At 36.2% G+C, this 19193-nt stretch overlaps 1 protein-coding gene, 1 long non-coding RNA gene and 1 pseudogene across 2 annotated transcripts; 1 reads left to right on the top strand and 2 right to left on the bottom strand.

Moving 5' to 3' along the window:
• The window catches only part of LOC133878958 (ACT domain-containing protein ACR11-like), a 63805-nt pseudogene extending 52025 nt beyond the window's left edge, over window positions 1-11780 (bottom strand).
• A 634-nt stretch (window positions 11781-12414) lies between these two features.
• On the top strand, window positions 12415-14085 carry LOC133880377 (uncharacterized). The gene is made up of 2 exons (XR_009902254.1): window positions 12415-12996; window positions 13621-14085. It is a non-coding gene; the product is annotated as an uncharacterized LOC133880377 (long non-coding RNA).
• Window positions 14086-14944: 859 nt separating this feature from the next.
• Window positions 14945-18530, bottom strand: LOC133878959 (uncharacterized). The gene is made up of 8 exons (XM_062317518.1): window positions 18158-18530; window positions 17746-17990; window positions 17410-17643; window positions 17207-17299; window positions 16985-17086; window positions 16444-16893; window positions 15206-15506; window positions 14945-15048 (listed from the first exon to the last, which is right to left on the bottom strand). Exons 1-8 carry the CDS (start codon window positions 18528-18530, stop codon window positions 14945-14947), a joined length of 1902 nt encoding a protein of 633 aa, XP_062173502.1.
• Between the last annotated feature and the right edge of the window lie 663 nt (window positions 18531-19193).

Raw genomic sequence — 19193 nt, forward strand, 5'->3', positions numbered from 1 at the left:
TGTGCTGAAACACGTTGTGGCGGTCATGGCCCACCCATCCGATTTCCCTTCCGACTTAACACCCACGCAGATCACTGTGGGTATTCTGGGTTTAATCTCTCCTGCACCAACACAAATGATACAGTGCTAGAACTTATTAATTTTGTAATCAATGTTGGGACTTCAATTTGATGATTATAAAAAAGTGGCTACTAATTTTTTTTTCTTTTTCTTTTATCTGCCATTTTTTCCTTTTCAATTGTCAATTTCTTAGGTTGTCATATAATCTAAGAATGAATTTGTTTTAGTCACACCATTTATTTATGAAGCACCACACAATTTATCTTTCTGTTGCACGGTATCTATAAAAGACTAATATTGTATATTTCTGAATATATATCAGCTCAAGATCCCTTACTTTATGCATAATAGAAATATTAAAAATCATGACAAATTCATGATCTGCTCTTTATCACATTAATGGCCATACAAATTCAGGTTTGTACTAATCCCCAAAAATAATTGGTCCAAATTAACCTTCACTTCCACTCCTTATTTCTGGGTCATCACTCACACTTTCTGTGTCTATATCTTTTTCATTGAGGTGTCCGAGTCATGCATGGACATAACAATCAACCCTTCGTCATTGCCCTCGTCAGTCATACACCTTGGTTTCCAAAAGAAATTTCCAAGATCCTACAAGTGATTGGATTTGGACCACACCACTATCTCCCTAGTTAATGTCTCTATGTATTTTGAGTCCATGATTGAGACTACACATAGTCATTGGCACACAGAGTCCACGCTCATTATTGCACTACTAAAAACCCAGTGTTTACTAGCGTTAAATGGAAACACTGATAAATTTTTTTCAATATCGGCCGATAGTATTTGATACAACCCATAGACTTTGGCATGGAGACTCCACGCTAGCTCATTATTGCACAACTAAAAAATACGGTGTTTACCGGCGTTAAGTGAAAACACCGATGATCATTTAAATATCGGTGTTTATCTTAAACGCTGATAATGATTGAGACAACACATGGCCTTTGGCATGAAGACTCCATATTCATCATTGCATCGATAAGCTTTTAAAAATTGGCGTTTAGCTTAAATGCTGATGATGATTGAGATTACACGTAGCCTTCGGCATAGAGACTCGATATTCATTCTTGTTATTTTGTTGGCCATTTTTCTACCCACTTATTTGGAAATTAGAGTTATGCTTTCCTTGTATATTATTGTTATAGTTAATGTTATTTTGGACACATCGGAAATGATCTCTACTTCTAAACCTAGAATTGTGGATTCTCGACAACTAAATTATGGGAGAGATGAAATTCCCAAATAATGTATTTATGGAAAAACTGATAATTTTTGAAATATTTTTTAACTATTATTTATTCATTTATCTACCATTATGATATGAGCCGTTCATTTACCATAATGATAAGAACGGCTCATATCATAATGGTAAATAAATGAATAAGTAATAGTTAAGAAAAAAAAAAAAAAAAAAGAAGAAGAGAAAGAATAATGTATATTTCTGAATATATATCAGCTCAAGATCCCTTTCTTTAAGCATAATAGAAATATTAAAAATCATGACAAATTCATAATCTGGTCTTTATCACATTAATGGCTCTACAAAAACAAAGAGGCATGTGGGAACCCATTTTGTTTTTTTTTTTTGTAAATGCCTTTAAATGCTCTTGAAGAGAGGCAAGCTGTAGCTTGTAGTGTGTGATTGATGAGGGCAAATGGCAAAAGGGTAGATTGTTATGTACATGGCTGGGGAGTAGGGATACTTTAATAAGAAAGATCAGATGAGAGGGGGCAAACTTGTGGACTGGGAGTCATTTGGGTTGACGTTGAATGAATCTGAACCAACGTAATTCTCTTATCTTTTCCAATACTATCAAACTGCAAATTTTCCTTCCACATGCATTCTCTGAACCGTCTTGGAAATTTCTTTTGGAATCCAAAGTGAATGATTGATGACCCAGAAATAATTAAGGACTGGATGTGAAGGTTAACCTTCAATTTGGACCAATCATTTTTGGGAATTAGTGCAAATGTGACTCACGGCAATCTTACTGTAGTTTATGAGATGGACATTTCGCAATTGCCGTTGTCGCTGGATGAATGTTGTCCACTGGATTGGATGCCTATTAGTCTTCGCGTACACAACACGGTCCAACTCTAACTGGAAGACTTGTTGCCAAGCTTGCACTTTGATAGTCTTTGAGTCGGGGGCGGGGCTGTAGAAAAAACTTAGAAATTAAAGTCTTTAGTTTAAATGTTTTATGGTCACGGTAGTATTTTCTTTACATGTTGTATTCGTACTCAAATCTTCTTTACATTATCTTTAGTTGGAACTATAGGCCATCTTCTAATCAACTTGTCAACTAGAGACAAAAACAAAAGGCATTACGTGGAAAGTTCAAAATTTAGAAACTAAAGTCTTTAGCTTAAATGTCTTTTGGTCACTGTAGTCTTTCCTTTACGTGACAGTTTTCGTAGTCAAGTCTTCTTTACATTATCTATAGTTGGAAATAGAGGCCATCTTCTAATCAACTTGTCAACTAGAGACAAAAACAAAAGGCCTTCTTCTGTGGGAAGTTAGAAACTTAGAAATTAGTCTTTAGCTTAAATGTCTTTTGGTCACTGTAGTCTTTCCTTTACGTGTGTTGTATTCATAGTCAAGTCTTCTTTATATTATCTTTAGTTGGAAATAGAGGCCATCTTCTAATCAAGTACTTGTCGACTAGAGACAAAAACAAAAGGCCTTTTGTGGAAAGTTAAAACTTAGAAATTAAAGTCTTTAGCTTAAATGTCTTCTGGTCACTGTAGTCATATTTCCTTTACGTGTTGTATTCGCAGTTAAGTCTTCTTTACATTATCTTTATTTGGAACTAGAGGTCATCTCCTAATTAACTTGTCAACTACAGAGACAAAAACAAAAGGCCTTTACGTGTTATACTCGAAGTCAAGTCTTCTTTACATTATTTTTATTTGGAAATAGAGGTCATCTTCTAATCAAGTACTTGCCAACTAGAGACAAAAACAAAAGGCCTTTACGTGTTGTATTCGTAGTCACATCTTCTTTACATTATTTTTACTTGGAACTTGAGGCCATCCTCTAGTCAACAAGTATCTACAGCATGGTAGAAATTTAAAAACTTAGAAACAAATGGCTTGTTTAAGTTTCCTATTATTTTCAGCTATTTTTATTGGAAAAAATATAATTTAGCCTCTCAAATTACTGCTATTTCTTTGGATGGCCCCCTAAATTACCAAGGGTTGCACTCTGACCCCTCAAACTACCAAAATCTTTGAAAAATGTCATTTTTGACGAAATATCCCTTAAATACCCCTGTCAAGTGTCATTTTTCAATTAAAAAAAAATTCAAAAAAAAAAATAGAAAAAATTATAAATATTAAAAACTAAAAAAATAATTTTTTTTTTATTATTTTTTTAAAAATATTGTGATCGACCGGAGGATATACTACTTCTTTCCAGCATCATCATTGGGCATGATGCACGCCTTTAGCTCAGCAAATTCATCCCTGCCTCTCCGAACGACTCTAAAAAAAAACATTGTGGTTGGCCAAAACGTGAAGCCCTCAAAAAGCAACACCAATGAGATGATAGGAGAAAGTCACCGGAGTATTGTTGCATGCACCTTTGTAAAAGCTAGCACTTAACAAAGCATTTGGCCGAAGTATTATAAAATATATATATATATTTTGAGGACTCATTGTAATATATAAAATAGGAAACAGATCATGCCGTGTTCTTTGGTCTGAAAAAAGGTGGGGAAATGACTTATCAAAAAAAAAAAGGTGGGGAAATGACTCGTGAGTGCTCAAACTCTCCATTGACGTTGATTTAGTCTTTCCACATAAATCTTGATGGCGATATCCTACCGGTGACTTGCTATTCATAAACTAGCAAAGACTTCGACGATCGATGACCTGAGCAACGACTTTGGTAAGGTGGAAAATTTTCTAAGAAAGAAAGACCCAATTATTTATCCATAAAAAGAAACAAAAGGACAAGAATACATAAATTAATTAATCGAGTTGAAATTTCTCAATGATGTATTATTGTTTTTCTTCCTCTGCAAGACATGATATAAAAATTAATTTTTAGTTTAATATTTTCTTCTTAAACTTGACTACCCTTATGAAATCAAGACAGACAATAATTTGAGTTACTCTACTTGTAAAAAAAAATTAAAAAGAAAAAAGAAAATGAGTTACTCTTACCTTTATCTCAATTCCAAAACTTTCATAATCTTATGCTCCGTTTGTTTCGGCGTAAAATGATTTCTGGAAAATGATTTCGGCATTTTTCGGTGTTTGGTAGGGGCGAAAATAATAGTCAATCGGAAAATAATTTCTATTTGACCAAAAATGCTTAGTAAATTTCGAAAAATGATTTACGCTTTTTAAAAGTGTAAATCGTTTTCCGAAGACGCCAGACACAGTCAATCTATTTTAAACGGCACAGTCGACCTTCACGTTCAAGCAGCTGACCACCATCGAAATATTGCCGGTATCGGAATCCGACAACATCCGGTTAATGTCGCCGGAATCCGGCCACCTTCACCAGAATCCGGTCAGCCAGATTCCAGCGACCAATCCGGCCAGATGGCCGGAATCCGGCCTTTTGTGCCAGATTCCGGCGAAACTGCCGGAATCCGGCCACTTTCGCCGGAATCCGGCTATCCCAGATTCCGACGAAACTGTCCGGATTCCGGCCTTTATCTCGAATTCTGGCTATATTAGCCAGAATCAGGTAAAAATGGTCAGAATCTTGTCGGTCAGTGACCGAATCTCGTTATTGATGATTTTTATATTATTAATATTAATATGTTGTGAATAAAAATTGATTTTTATAAGTTAATATGATTGAATAAAAATATATAAAAAAAAAAATTTGCGATTTTTCGTACGCGCCAAATACCGGAAAATGCTTTCGACGGAAAATGGTTTCCTGAAAAATGACTTCCTTAAAACCATTTTACGACGGAAACCATTTTACGTCGAAACAAACGGAGCATTAAACGAAGAAATGATATAAAAAAATTTGAGTTAATCTTAACTTTATCTCAATTCCAAAACCTTCATAATATATATTAAACTGAGAAATGATATCTACATTTTTGCCCTACATTATTGACATAGAGTAGTATCAATCAACTCTTAGACTAATCATTATTTTAAAAATAAAAAATTCAATGGTTAATTAAGACTGTTATGTTAGTATTGTGAAATATCCATGAAATAAAATTGTAGTTTGGATATGGCTAGGAAATATGGGCATTAAAAAAAATAAAAAAGGAATCAATAAAATCTAAATAAATCTAAAGACCATATATTATTTTCTCATCCTGCATCACAATGTTTTATAAAATGCTGCTATATTTTTTTTTTTTTAAAAAAAAAAAAAAAAAAAACAATAACAACATCTTAAAAGATGCTACTTATTTTTGGTACGTAAAACACTACTATTTTATTTTATTTTTATCCAATTTGTTTATTATTATTCTTTTTTAAAAACCAAAAATGAGTTCTATAAAATGTCGAAATCACACATATGACCCCAATTCGGAAATCTCTTTTTAGCGGTCACTAGCTACGCTCGGTGAGCACATTTTCAAGCTAAAAATATATCGCTTCCCCCTTCCCCAAACATATCATTTGCTCCGATACCCTACCTTATTTTGACTTTAGTAGGTATTTTATGCATTTCGTAATTTCTTAAATAAACAAAACATGCATTTTATTTTCCTAGAAATTACACGAAAATAAACCAAATTGAAGTGAAAATTATAACGTACCCTTGATTTCATTGAAGTAAAATAGGGTATTTTTTAGTATAGTTTGAAAATTGGAAGTTATTGAAAAAAAATAAAAAGGATGCAACAATTGGGCACACATTATAAGCATGCCTAATTCGATAGATTTGGCAAAAGACGGTCCATAAAGTGGATCTATTCCATTTTTGTTTGAGAAGAAAAGCCAAAGTTGGCCATGCACATTCATTGACTTTCATTGCTCGGGCAGTTTTGTAAGGTGAACAAGAATTGAAATCAAGTTACTCTTAACCAATTTAAAAATTCAGAAAGCCACAGCATTTGAGATTTACAAATACTAATCTTCCTTTTTTTGGGAGACCTAATCAGCAAATGCATAAAAGCACAAAGGGTTATTATAATGCTATCACCATAACAAAGTGTTATCATTTTACATCTCTATTTTAGCAGCAAATTTACCAAATTTAAATTTGTTGGATTTTTTTTCTCTCACTATTCTGTATGTATATCCCTTAAAATGTGGAAATGACAACATCCTACAGTTCCCCTAATGTTGTTAACTGACAATGCCAAAATCCCTTGTATATATTGTCCGGGATTTGGTCTTCTAAACGAATCAAAAACTCGCCTCCTTCGTTGTCGGACGCCTCAAAAAATATCACAAGCTATTAGCAAGAACCTGCCAATTGGGTGGAGTAAATTCTACATCCGTATTACAACAAAAGAGATGCAGGGTGCAAGCTCAGCACAACACAATCTGATATTATCATTGTGAATTTAGGAGGGAAAGGACACGAGAGGATCAGATTTATCCTTTAGGTTTGGAAAGACAAGTATAGTAGCATACAAGCTATGTCCTTAATTAGTTTTTTAAAATTCACCTGATAATTTTGAAAACAATTCTAATGTTTTAGCATTGCCAGAATGCTGGATTACCTGTTGGAGAGGCTTGCTTATGGCTTTATCCCTGTAACTAACATGAAACTTTGCCTTAGCTAACAAACCCTAGGTCCCAAAAACAAAATGTAGAGAATATGTTAGTATACTCAGCATACAATAGAGGAAAAGAAAAGAAAAAATAAAAACAAAAACCGGCAGACAGTGAGTGAGAAATTATTACCTCTGTGTCAAATTCTCCTGATTTAACTGAAACATTGATGTCGGTGATGTTCTTCACGAGATCCACCAATAATCCAGGGTGATCAGCTGTCTCCACAAGTAGTAAATTGCACAAATAACATTGTAGTGGGGGTAGGGGAGGTAGAGGCAACAAGAAATTTTATTTTTTGCCAGCTGGATTCTCATGTCAAGATGTCATGATTCATGCCTAGCAGATAATTGCTAATGTGGGTGTGGAGCTACAACCTCAACAATTGTCATAGGAGCAACTGTTGTTGGGTTGCAGGAGTTAATCACATGAGTAAACAAAACTGATACATGCATTACTCTGGTCAGGGCCATCACTACAGACCTTTACATGAGTTGCTATATCCACATTGTTAGGGATAAAATCAACCCTAGAGACACGTGGATTCAAAGACATCTCGGAGTTATGTCTCGGACATTTGTTCCGCCCAGCGAAGAAAGATCGTCTAGGTATAAAGGCGTCTCGGACATATAAAGGCGTCTCAGACATATAAATACGTCTCGGACATATAAAGACATCTCGGATGTATAACGACGTCTCGGTCTTCACAACCTTGTTATGGTGCGGCGATACCCCGAGATCTCCAAGTCGGAGCGAACATATCTCGGGTATCATCACCTCGGAGGTTGGCTGAAGTGTGCCGCAGTTGTCTTAGAATGCGATGAGGATAGGATCCCAGAAGATCAGGGATAAACCACAATTCCATAATTAATGGGATAAGATAGTTATTGATATGGAATTCAATTTAAAAGGATACAAGCGCAATCAAACTGCGAATTCTACAATGTTATTTGATGAGTGTCAAATATTGCATATGTGGACCCCTTAATTTGCATTTACTAAACCTTTAGTTTTGTTATTTTCTAATGTTTTTGGTTAGTTTTGGTATTTTAGTATTTTGCAGGTCATTGAAAGAAAACAATAGCTTTAAGGTGAAAGAAAGCACACTTTGAGAAGACCTAGATGATGTGGTTATGTTCAACCAAATCAAGAAGAGGACTAAATCGGAATTTCTCTAATTGGAGTCAAAATCGGATTGGACTAAATTTTAAATTCAGCATATGTCACAGTATTTTGCCCATAACTTTCAGCTCAGGTATCCGATTAAGGTGAATCAAGTGGAGTTGGAAAGCTAACTCAATTTTCTACAAATCCTTATGAAATAGGATTTTCCTAATTCGGACGTCTGCTTTGCCAAAAGTGCCCCGCAATAAAAGGCCGCAAATTTGGACGGATTTGGAGTCCTTTTCCTTCTTGGATTGTGTTTTGAGTCTCCTACTCAAACTAGGAGACTAACCTCCGATTTTTCTAGGAATTCTAGGGCTTCTAAGATTTTTTTTCTCCATATAAATAGACCTCTAAGGCTCAAGGAGAAAAAGTGAGAAGCTAGAGACCAAAATATTCTTTTCTTTTTAGTTTAGTTTTTTCTTTAGTTTAGAATTTATTTTTCATAGTCATGCATAGTTAATTTTTCAACTAAGGTTGAGGATGAAGCCTCACCATTGAAGAGCAACAATATTTTCATGTAAGTTTATACTATCCGATTTTATTTGGTTTAATTTTTCCTATGTTTTACTTCTTTTCAATGTGTGGAATGATTCTTGGATATCTTTTGTGATTGAAGGATACATTTGATGATTTGAGATAATTTCACATAATTGATTGCTTGGGTTTTTATTTATCAAAACGTTGGATATTCATTGTGTTTCGTTCTACGGATACATTTGATGATTTGGTTTAAACCGGATATCTTTTGTGATTTGTGCAAAGAACGGATTCATTAAATGATTTAATGATTTTTTTGAAGCATAGTAGAACATACATAAGAGTTGTATGGTGAGAACTTCGGATGTGTATTGATGAACATGAGAATATGTTGCTATGATTTGGTGGGTGTGGATTTCAAAACCTTAGTACCTTTTCTTTTGTTTTATTTTACTTTATTTAGTTTATGTTTTCTTTATTTATCAAAATCTATTAATTTTTGGAACTAGGTTAAGATTTAATTAATTTAGTCATAAATTTGTTTTCAAGAACACAATTCCCTGTGGGATCGACCTCGCACTTGCAAAACCCTTTATTACAAACGATTCGTGCACTTGCGAGTACATTTAAAATTCACATCATTATTCAAATTCTCTGAAGATAAGATTCAGCTAAGCTAGGACTCAAACTCATAATCCAACTAGGCGTCAAGAAGTCTAATAAGGTTGCAAGTCTGGTAAGACCACAAGCCCGGCCTATAAATAAAGACCACCGTACCAGGTATGATCTACGCATTCTCTAAGTGCTTGAGATCGGAATATTCTTCAGGAAATTGATTTAAACTGACTTAGGCATCGGAGTGGGCGTAGTCGGCACCCCCGACGAGTTGTTTGTTATTTTTGCAGGATTGGAGTAGTAGATCAGGATCCAGCAGCGAATCACCAGGCGACACGTCACCATACCGGAAACTGTATCAACACACATCAACCTGAGGAATAACAACACGGCATATCTGAATTGGGACAAAAGTGTGGGACTTCAACAATCGACATATATTTTGTGCACCCATAAATCTATCAGGATGCATTGACACAATATACCCCTCATAAGATATGAAAACAAAGCCAATTGGACAATACTATCTTACTTCCACCATGTTCCACACCTTAATTAGTGAAAAATATATCATTACATGACACAAGCAACTCAATATGATAGAAAATCAGCATTTTGGGAATTGGACATAATATTACTTAAGAAGTCTCAAGCCACTGCATTATGTTATACAAAGGGAGCATAAAAAGAAGTGCAAAAAAGTATTTTACTCATGCAGTTTCTTCTTTATTTTAGCCATATTTATTTTTCTAGCAAGGGACCAGTTGGGGGAGGGGTGGTGTGGGGCGATAGGGTGCTTCCACTTCCAGTCGCAGCAGATCTATCAATCACTTCTTGAATAAGAACATTTCTACCATGAGTATGATGGGCAAAGGCAAGGGTCACTATGGCAAACTGAAAATTGGCATCATCAAAATCAGTGCCAAGTGCACATTTTCACGCTCAATTGTGCATGCATATTAACAGTGTGCACAAAGACACAAGCACACGCAGAGTGCACATGCACACACAGCAGAAGAGACCTCAAGCCACTGGTTTGTACAACATTCATGAAATGGCAGGTAACACAACATTTTTTTTTTTTTTTTTTTTTTTTATGAATAAGATAACACAAACATATTCAACGAAAGTAAACATAGTAATAATATTCTAAATGTGACCGATTTATCCCAGATAGTTAACTTTGCAACAAAAAGTGCTCCACCACACACAAACTCCAACCAGATTTAAACTTCAAAAATGAAAATATAACAATAGAAAGATTTGAACCTGTTGTTTTGGTGGCATTACTCCAAAGGCTACTCCCATTGCTAATTGGCCGCTTGATTCCTGGAACGTGTTGACGAAGCTGATAAAGAAAGGAACTCCAAGAAGTGGTGCTCTACCAGGTGTTATCTAAATATGAACATTAAAAAAATAAAAAAATAAAAAAATAAAAGGTTTAAAGATGAAATACCGGATGATACTCGATCATGTTTTTTATAATTGTTAAGCGAATTGCCTCAGGCAGCTCTGGATCTTCTACTTTTCTGCCAGTGTCACTGCAAACAAACTCCACCAACAAATAAATGAAAATCCATATAAAACAGTGACAAAAAGAACTAATTACAACAAGGAATGAGTCACATGTCAAATTTTTAAGGATTTCAGAGTTATCTAGGAAACTAAGATTTCCAACCGTATCAGAAACAACTAGCTATTTTCTTATCCAGGAACAAATGTCACCAACACCAATTCTCTTTTTGTTTTTAGGTGTTTCCGCGCATTAGTTCAAGGGATTGTCAAATTTGTGACTCAAATACCAGCAATTGTAAGGAAGGTCACTCCAGAAAACATATAAGAAAGTGTTTCTTTCAAGGATAATAGAGATTTGAACTTTCAGTCAAATGGCCAGAAAATAAAAAAGAAGAGAAAAAAAAATACTAGCATCAATTGCAAATTTGGCAGCTGTCAGGACAGTATAAGAGCAGAGTAGACAGTATGTATACAAGAACTGAAGTTCATATGTACATGTAAGGCATAATATAACTTACGCTCTAGTGACGGCAAACTTGTTGTGCTTCCCAGAAGAATCCAAAAAAACATTGGCCTTAACAACATTGAGTCCAAGATTTTTAAGTGCATTCATCTGCAACTCATTTGCTGATGCTTAATGTCCACAAACCAACATATTCTAATAAATCATATAGAATCAAAAAAATTTCTCATGCTCAATAAACTAAAGGAGGAAGTAACTGGCTTCATACAGTATCGAGAAGAGCTAGCTCCAACTCGATCCCCAAAAGTTATCTCCACAATAGTTGCACTTGGATCAGAGTCTTGGTTGATAACAACTACAGGAGTTGGGATGGTATCACTATCACTAGGACTTGCACCTGTTTGCCACCCAATTCCCCAAATTCAAAAACCAAAAGAAATTAGAGAAGTAAGCTACTTAATATGCAAAACCCCCTATCACATAGATCAAAAATTGTTTACCTCCAGAGCAGTAACTGATGATGCTTGTGGAGTGATTGCAGTGACTGAAGATAACCATCTGACAAAAACTAACAGAAACTTAACAAAAATAATAGCAACAATGCCATGCCCAAGTGTAAGTAGATGTTGGACAACTCATATGCTAAGTAGGATGATTTCATTATGCCATCATTTATTCTAATGAAATGATTTCACCAAGTTTTGATTTACTCTGTTTTATTTTGCTGTGCTGTTACACTTACCGACATTACAAGATTTGTTTTATTTTGCTGTACTTTAATTTTATTCTTGCTATATCAGGTATTACCAAAAAAAAAAATAATGATTTTTTTTAAAAAATTTTTTTACTTAGAATCATTTTAGGGTCCTTAAAACAACTCAAAAAAATAATATTTTTTTTAAAAAAAAAAAAATTATTTTGAGTCGTTTTAGTGCTAAGACGGCTCTAAAACAGCTCAAATTCCGTGTCTCGTGCTCACGCCCCCATTTTTTTGTCAAAGAAAGTGTAATGCGCTTTCTTGTTTATAAAATGTAAATTGTGGATATTGATGGATATTAATATGAAATTGAGATGGATAATGGTGATTGAATGTAAAAGATGGATGATGAATAAGGTAGGGCAATTCGAGAAGCCAAAGAACATCAATGGCTGATTTGAGAACAGTAAATCTCCGAGAACATTTCCCTGCATAATCCTTTTGATAATTCTTTTGATACCCATACAATCTTTCCTTGGTAGCTAATATAGGCTAAACTAACTATGATAATATTATTCAGCCCAACTAATTATTCAATTATAAACCCAAGCCCAAAGCCCTAACCCAATATCCCTTACATTTAAACCCAAGCCCACAGGTCCTAACATAATATCCCGTACAGAAAGAGAGACCGAGAGAGAGGGAGAGAAACAGAGAGCTTGAGAGAAGAGGCGTGCGGTGGGCTAGCCACCGTTTGGGGCGGACGACGGCGCCGGGGCGGGTGGTTCACGATCCAACGCCAGTGAGGCAAAAATCTTGGAGTTCTGGCATTTTCTCGGTAGCCAAGCAGTAGAAAATCCTTTTTTTTTTGGGTAAGTATAATTTTTAGGCTTGATTTCTTTATTTTTGTTTTGATTTGGGTTGTTTTGTGAAGATTTTCGTTATACCCACTTATTCCGGTTCTATAATGGTAAAAATCAACCACCAAAACAGGTATATATTTTGTTTTATGCTTTCATTTTTTTTTTCCAAGTTTTCCTGGTAACCAATCAGAGATTAACGTGTTTTGTATCTGAACTATACTTTATTTTCATACGTATTCGTCAGTACCATAATGGATTTTCTTGTTTCTTGGAATTTTCTCTGAGTTGGAATTGATCTTCCAGCAATTGAAGTCCGATTTGAGCACCTAATCGTTGAAGCAGAAGTTCATGTAGGAGGCAGAGCCTTGCCTTCCTTCTTTAACTTCATTATAAACATCCTAGAGGTAACCATCTGCAAAATATACAACGTAAGTTAGTGATAAATTTTATTAATTTCTTGAAGTGAGAAAATACGGTCAGCTGTTATCTTGAATTGGATTCTGAATTTCTGGGAAATTTGTATCAAATTTCTAATTTGATGGATATTAAAGGTGGCAATCCAATTTTCCATAGAGTTCTGTACTTGGCAAATAAGGTTTGTTGAACTTGTGTTCAATTCTATCGATAGGCTACTTGTGATTTAAAATGAGATTGTACATGCATTTGCATGGTTGGGCATTTTATATGCATATGGATTTGCCCATAGAGATGTTAATGTGAGTTGTTTGTTTGTTAGTAATTCATCTCTAAGTGAATGTAATCACATCTGGTTTTAAGCTGAAACATAATTATTACACGTATAGTCAAACTTCAATGGTTGTTCTTTACATATCTTTAACTAGAACTTATCTGTGTACTTCATTTCTACCCAAATACTACAACAGGATATTTGAAATCAACAGTTTTGACTGTTAAGTTCGATATGCAGTTTAATGGTAGCTTCATGTTTTGGAACTGGATAGCTAGCTATTACTCTTGCAGTGGTGATCATGGTTCATTCACTCAGAATTAATATTTTGTCTTTGCAGATGTATGAAATGTAATGGCAAGGGAAAGATATATGCTCCGCCTATAAAGGTCAATGTTTTGTATTCATTTATATAATCATCATAGGTAAAGTATACACTCTCAGAATATTTGTCTTCCGTAATTTTCTTGAGTTCTATGGCAGCATCTGGTAAATCGAAGCTCATAGATGGAGAGACATTTTTTTTTTTTTTTTTTATAAGTAATCGGAACTTCATTAAAAAAGCGTAAGGCGCCCCTTAGTACACAGGGAGTATACAAAGGAAGAGCCCAGCTAGCCAATAAAGCAGAACCTGGAGAGACATTTTTATAACTACGTGGAGAATTTGTCTGTTGATAATTGAACTTAATTAGTTGCTCATTCTTTACAAGGTCTTTTGCTGTATTAGATCAGACAATAGTTTAGTCTTATTTGGACTTGCTCAGTGTAGCAATGAGACATGCATAAAGAAAAAAACTTGGATTGATTTTACCTGTTTCATTTTTCAAAGTAAAATTTCATTTCATTCCACAAACAAATTAAAAGGGGAAAAGAAGAACAAACAAGTTGTGCTTTTCCAAAGAAATAATTGATTGTAAACACAATATTGGTGGACCAAATTCACCGTAGTCCAGGATCATGTATGCTAGTAAATTGATTGGAGGAGGAGCTGCAAGAAGTATGAAAAAAAAAATTAATTAATTAATTAATTAATTAATTAACAAAATTGCATAAACAAATGTCACTTTAGCTAGGGCCATGCTTAATTAAGAAGAAATAAAGGCAACAGTATAAACATCTTGCTTCATCGATCATCGAGGACAATCAATATTCCATATTTCTATGTCGTTGTTTCATTCTATACTAAATTTACCAAATTGCCCACAGGGAATTTATCCTGCAAATAAATTTGTAAGATTGGAGCCTCACCATTGACAAATGTCTCATATATTCGTACTAGTGGTCGTAGTGGTGGTGGTACTCGTAGTCCTAGTAGTCCTCGTAGTAGATCAGATACTGTTTTGACAAAGGAAATAATAACATGCATCAGTACTGTTTGGAAACATAGAATTAAAACTCAGCATTTCTTCTAAAGTTGAAAATATAGTATTTGTCGTTATGAAAAAAAAAAAACCCTCCAAACAAGCTCTAAATTAAAGTTCTTACCGATGTTCGGTGGTAGTGCTAGTATTGCCAGAATAACTGCAGCATGAAAGAAAAAAAAATTAAAATCATTAATCAATCAAAAAAAAAGGTGATTTGAATAATTTAAAAGTATATGACCTAATAAAATTGCATAAACAACTTTCCGTTTGGTCATGGTAAAAATAGATATAAATAACCTCTTAGACTTGAGGTGTCTTAGAATTGGATCGTATTGATCGAATTCTCATGATAGAGAACTTACTTGTGTATATCATGCTAACATAGTCAAAGATTCCTGGTTTACCTAAGAAAAGAACACCATTAGCTAGCGTTTAGAAGCATCAATATATGGTTAGCGATGAGAAAAGAAAGAAACAGAAATTTAATTAGAAATTGCAAGTGTTATGTGTATTTTTTTTTTTTTTTTTTTTTCGCATGCATTAGTTCTTTTATATACGTACCAGATCGGTACCAGTAAAGCTCAAAACCCCGTAGCAATTCATTGTGGAAGTTTGTACAGGAAATATTTCTTAAGTCATCATCATAATAATAACGATTTGGCCAGGGGATGAGAGATATTTGCTCTACTTGGCACAATTCCCCCAACTCCAGTTCTGCATAACGATAATCTTGTGCACTATTATACTCGAATAGAGCATATGTATACCTCTTGGAAGAATACACTCCACCCTCAAAGCAAGCAGAAATGTTTAGATGATACCGAGAATTCACTCGCTTTTCACATTTCACAAAATACACTGCCTGACCAAGTGATTGATATGGATCCCCTGAACTGAAATTATTGTAGTCTAGAGAATAACGAGGGATGAAGGAGTCGTACTCAGTAGCCACTACAAAAATCGCATGAAATAGCCACGTGCAGTTTGACACGTGTACAATGTCGTACACGTGTCAAACATTTAGACACGTGTAGTTTGACACGCGTATTACGCGTGTCAAATGTGCATGTTACAAACTGCACAGTTTGACACGCGTATCGTAATACACGTGTCAAATTTGACACGTGTATTCCGATACACGTGTCAAAATGTTTTTAATTAAAAAAAAAACTAAATTCAGTTTTTTATTTAATTAAAATTTTTATTTAATTTTTTAATTGTATTTTTAATTTAATTAAAAATACAATTAAAAAATTAAATAAAAATTTTAATTAAATAAAAAACTGAATTTAGTTTTTTTTAAAAAAAAAATAATTTTTTTATTGTTTTATAAAATTTATTTGGGTTAATTAAATTTTTTTTTGAATTTTTCAAATTTTGTAATTTTCGACCACAAATAACGCAGCATTTATTTTACCCAAAACCAACACGAAATCATACTACACAAACAAATAATTAATAACATATTCGTTAACAAGCAAATATTTACGAACAAAAAATAATTACACAAAATATCTACAAATCTGAAAGGCGTCTCTGCGAATCACGAGGTACCGTCCCAGGCGTGTTCTCGCCCACCGGCGATTGCTGCGCAATGAATGGTGTAGCGGGCGAAGGTGTAGCGACAGTGGAGTGCTGGCTCAGCTGTCGTCCAACAGGTGACAACGTACCAACCGTTGTCGAATTACCTGCAAATAATATAGACAATTAAAGTATATAATATTACTTGCAAAATTAAAGGGGTAATGGAAACAAATTGAAATTAATTTTGTCCTATACACAATATAAATCATACCTGCAGATGCACTACCAACGAACGACGTACTACCTACGTGTGCAGGAGAAGACTGATTACCAACACATGGTGCTGGTACTGCCATGGAGGACATGAAGACCTCCATCTCTCGCAAGCGCTGCTCTATGCCGTCGAACTGTTGCACGCGCTGCTCCAACCGGTCATTCCTCGCTCGCTCAGCATGTAGCTCCGCTTGCATCTCTTCCATCTTCCGAGACTGTTCGGCCCAATCCCGAGACGTCCCCTGAGATGGTCCCCCCTGTGACCGAGGCCTATATGAAAAACATGTCCCTCGAACAGGTGTGACGTTCGGCCCAACCTGCCGAACCCTCCCTGGATACTCAGGCCTCCCAATCGCCTGTTCGTAAGCGTCGTTCGGTGCCCAACGCACCGTGTCTGCGGAGACGCTTTGCGTGGCGGCTGGATCACTGGCTAAACTCTGCGTCATCCTCTCCTGTACGTCGTCAACATGAAAAAGTCATATATTGAATAATGACATATCACACATAATTTAAAAATATTAGTAAACTAAATCAGTAGCATACGCATAAGACCCGTGTACGGTCGTTCACGAAAGTGCCGTCCTTCCTTGTGTGGGTCTTCACGAACGACGCGGCGCGAGTGGGGGGCGTGCCAGATGTACATGTCTGTCGTCATGTAGTTGACATATATAACAAACAGATAGCGATAAAAATAGTTTAAAGAAAAAGAAAAAGAAAAACAATTACCAACAAATATTAAAAACGTAAACATATATATTTAATTACCTCCTCGTGATTAAATCTGGCATAACTTTTAGATCCCGCACAATGGGGTAGGTCATTCCGCTCCCGCAACCTCTTCATCCGTTCAGAGGTTGCCTACGCATTGAACATGAAAATAAACATGTAACAATTGACACACTTAAATTAAAACTAAAATTAAATGAACTGTTATTAAAAAATAGTTGACAATTTTTTGGCCTACATACGATTTTATGCTCTCTGCACCAATCTCTCAGCAGGAATTCTACATCTTCTGCATCATACTGCTCAAAAAATTTCTCCGGCATTCTCGCACGGATACTCTCGGGCGTGTCACCGTCTCCAATTCGTAGTTGGGTTTTGAACCTCGACTTCCACGAGCGGTGCTTACGTCCAATATCATTCCACGCCTCCTGTTGTGCCCTGCGCATGTCAACTGATACAGGTAGATAGAACTCCTCCTGCACATTTCAATCAAAGCATTATAGGTTTAAAAACTTCAACCTAAACATTAAGCTCAAGTTTAATTCAAATAAATAATTAAATTATATTCATAAACATACCATCAGTGCGTTCCACATTGCCTGCTTAATCTGCCTATTTACCCTCGCCCATTCGTCCCGCATGTGTATGTAGGACCCACTCCTGATCATCTTGCCCACTTCCCGCCGAAAACGATTGCAGGCTCGTCCTACAGGTTGTATAGCAGCATTGTACTGCAATACAACCTTCTTCCCCCTCGGGAGCACCCAGTTTCTCGCTGGGTCGTCAATCACCTCATAATAAATGGTCCCGTCTGGGTTGTACCCTAATGAAAAAATATATTCAACATTAATTTAATTGGTTAACACTAAATAACACACACACACACACATATATAAACAAAATGTAATCAAATAGTTATTTTTTTCCAAACCAAAAAAAATATTTTGGTAACATAATATGAGTTTTAAGGATGTCTACATATGTACTTACCCATCAACCGAATCTGCCCAGTCCCTATGTGCTGCGTCGCTGGGTCGCCTGCAACCTCCTCGCCAACCTCTCCGGCTGGTGGAGGATGCTGATCATCATCTGAATCCATACCCTGGGGGCTACCGAGGGCCAACTGATCGGTACCCAACATCGCAACGTCCTCCTCATGGGTAGTCTGGCTCCCCCCCACATCTGGCATCTGACTCTCACCGGAAAGCGGCATCTGACTCTCACCGGAAAGCGGCATCTGACTCTCACCGGAAAGCGGCATCTGGCTCTCACCAGGTAACGGCATCTGCCTCTCTACATGCCCCGGGCCCTGACTCGCCCCCGATGCTGGCATCTGTCTCGGCCCCAAAATCTGCCTCTGCATCGCCGCCTATGCCGGTATCTGTCCCAACCCCACAGCCGGCATCTGCATCTCCCCGGTCTGTGACAGTGGAAATCCACAATCCTGCGTCTCACTATCAGGGTTACACGTCATAGGTCGACTATACGTATACGGAAAGTACGGCGCATAACCCTGTGACCCCACCCCCTCTTGCACCCACCATCGATAGGCGTTACCCGGTTGGGTGAACCCTATCTGAGATAATGTCGGCAGCTCCGACAATGGAGAGCTGCAAGGTCCAGCTGTGCTGGTCTACCCGTGATCGGACGTGGGCACGGCCACCATACCCGGCAACAATGGTCTATAAGCCCCGTCTGGGTGGTGTGGCCACGCCGCAGAATATACTGGCGTCGAATCAGTGGGCGTGGTCATGGGGGGCACGGGTGGGCGAGGTGCCCGATATGCATAAGGATGGCGTCCCTGGTCCATCAATACCTGCGAACAAATGTAGACAAATTAATTAGAATATTTTTTGTAATATATTTTTAATGAATATGCAAATTATACAACGAAATTTATGCAAATAATAGAAATTCGTATTCAGTTCAAGCGAATTGTACAAACAATATATATATCAGTCAAGTGTGTTGAGTTCAAGCTAATTACACTCACAAGAAATACATCAATCATTGTATCACGGGAGCT

The sequence above is a fragment of the Alnus glutinosa genome, chromosome 10, assembly GCF_958979055.1.
Source record: "Alnus glutinosa chromosome 10, dhAlnGlut1.1, whole genome shotgun sequence".
Taxonomy (NCBI): Eukaryota; Viridiplantae; Streptophyta; class Magnoliopsida; order Fagales; family Betulaceae; genus Alnus; species Alnus glutinosa.

Excerpts from the sequence above, each read along its gene's own strand:
- LOC133878959 (XM_062317518.1), bottom strand. The coding sequence starts at position 18,530 with ATGCAGAGGCAGATTTTGGGGCCGAGACAGATGCCAGCATCGGGGGCG. Across the intron at positions 17,644-17,745 it reads CAATGTGGAACGCACTGATG|GAGGAGTTCTATCTACCTGT; the intron begins GTATGTTTATGA and ends TGAAATGTGCAG. Across the intron at positions 17,087-17,206 it reads CCAGATTTAATCACGAGGAG|ACATGTACATCTGGCACGCC; the intron begins GTAATTAAATAT and ends ACATGACGACAG.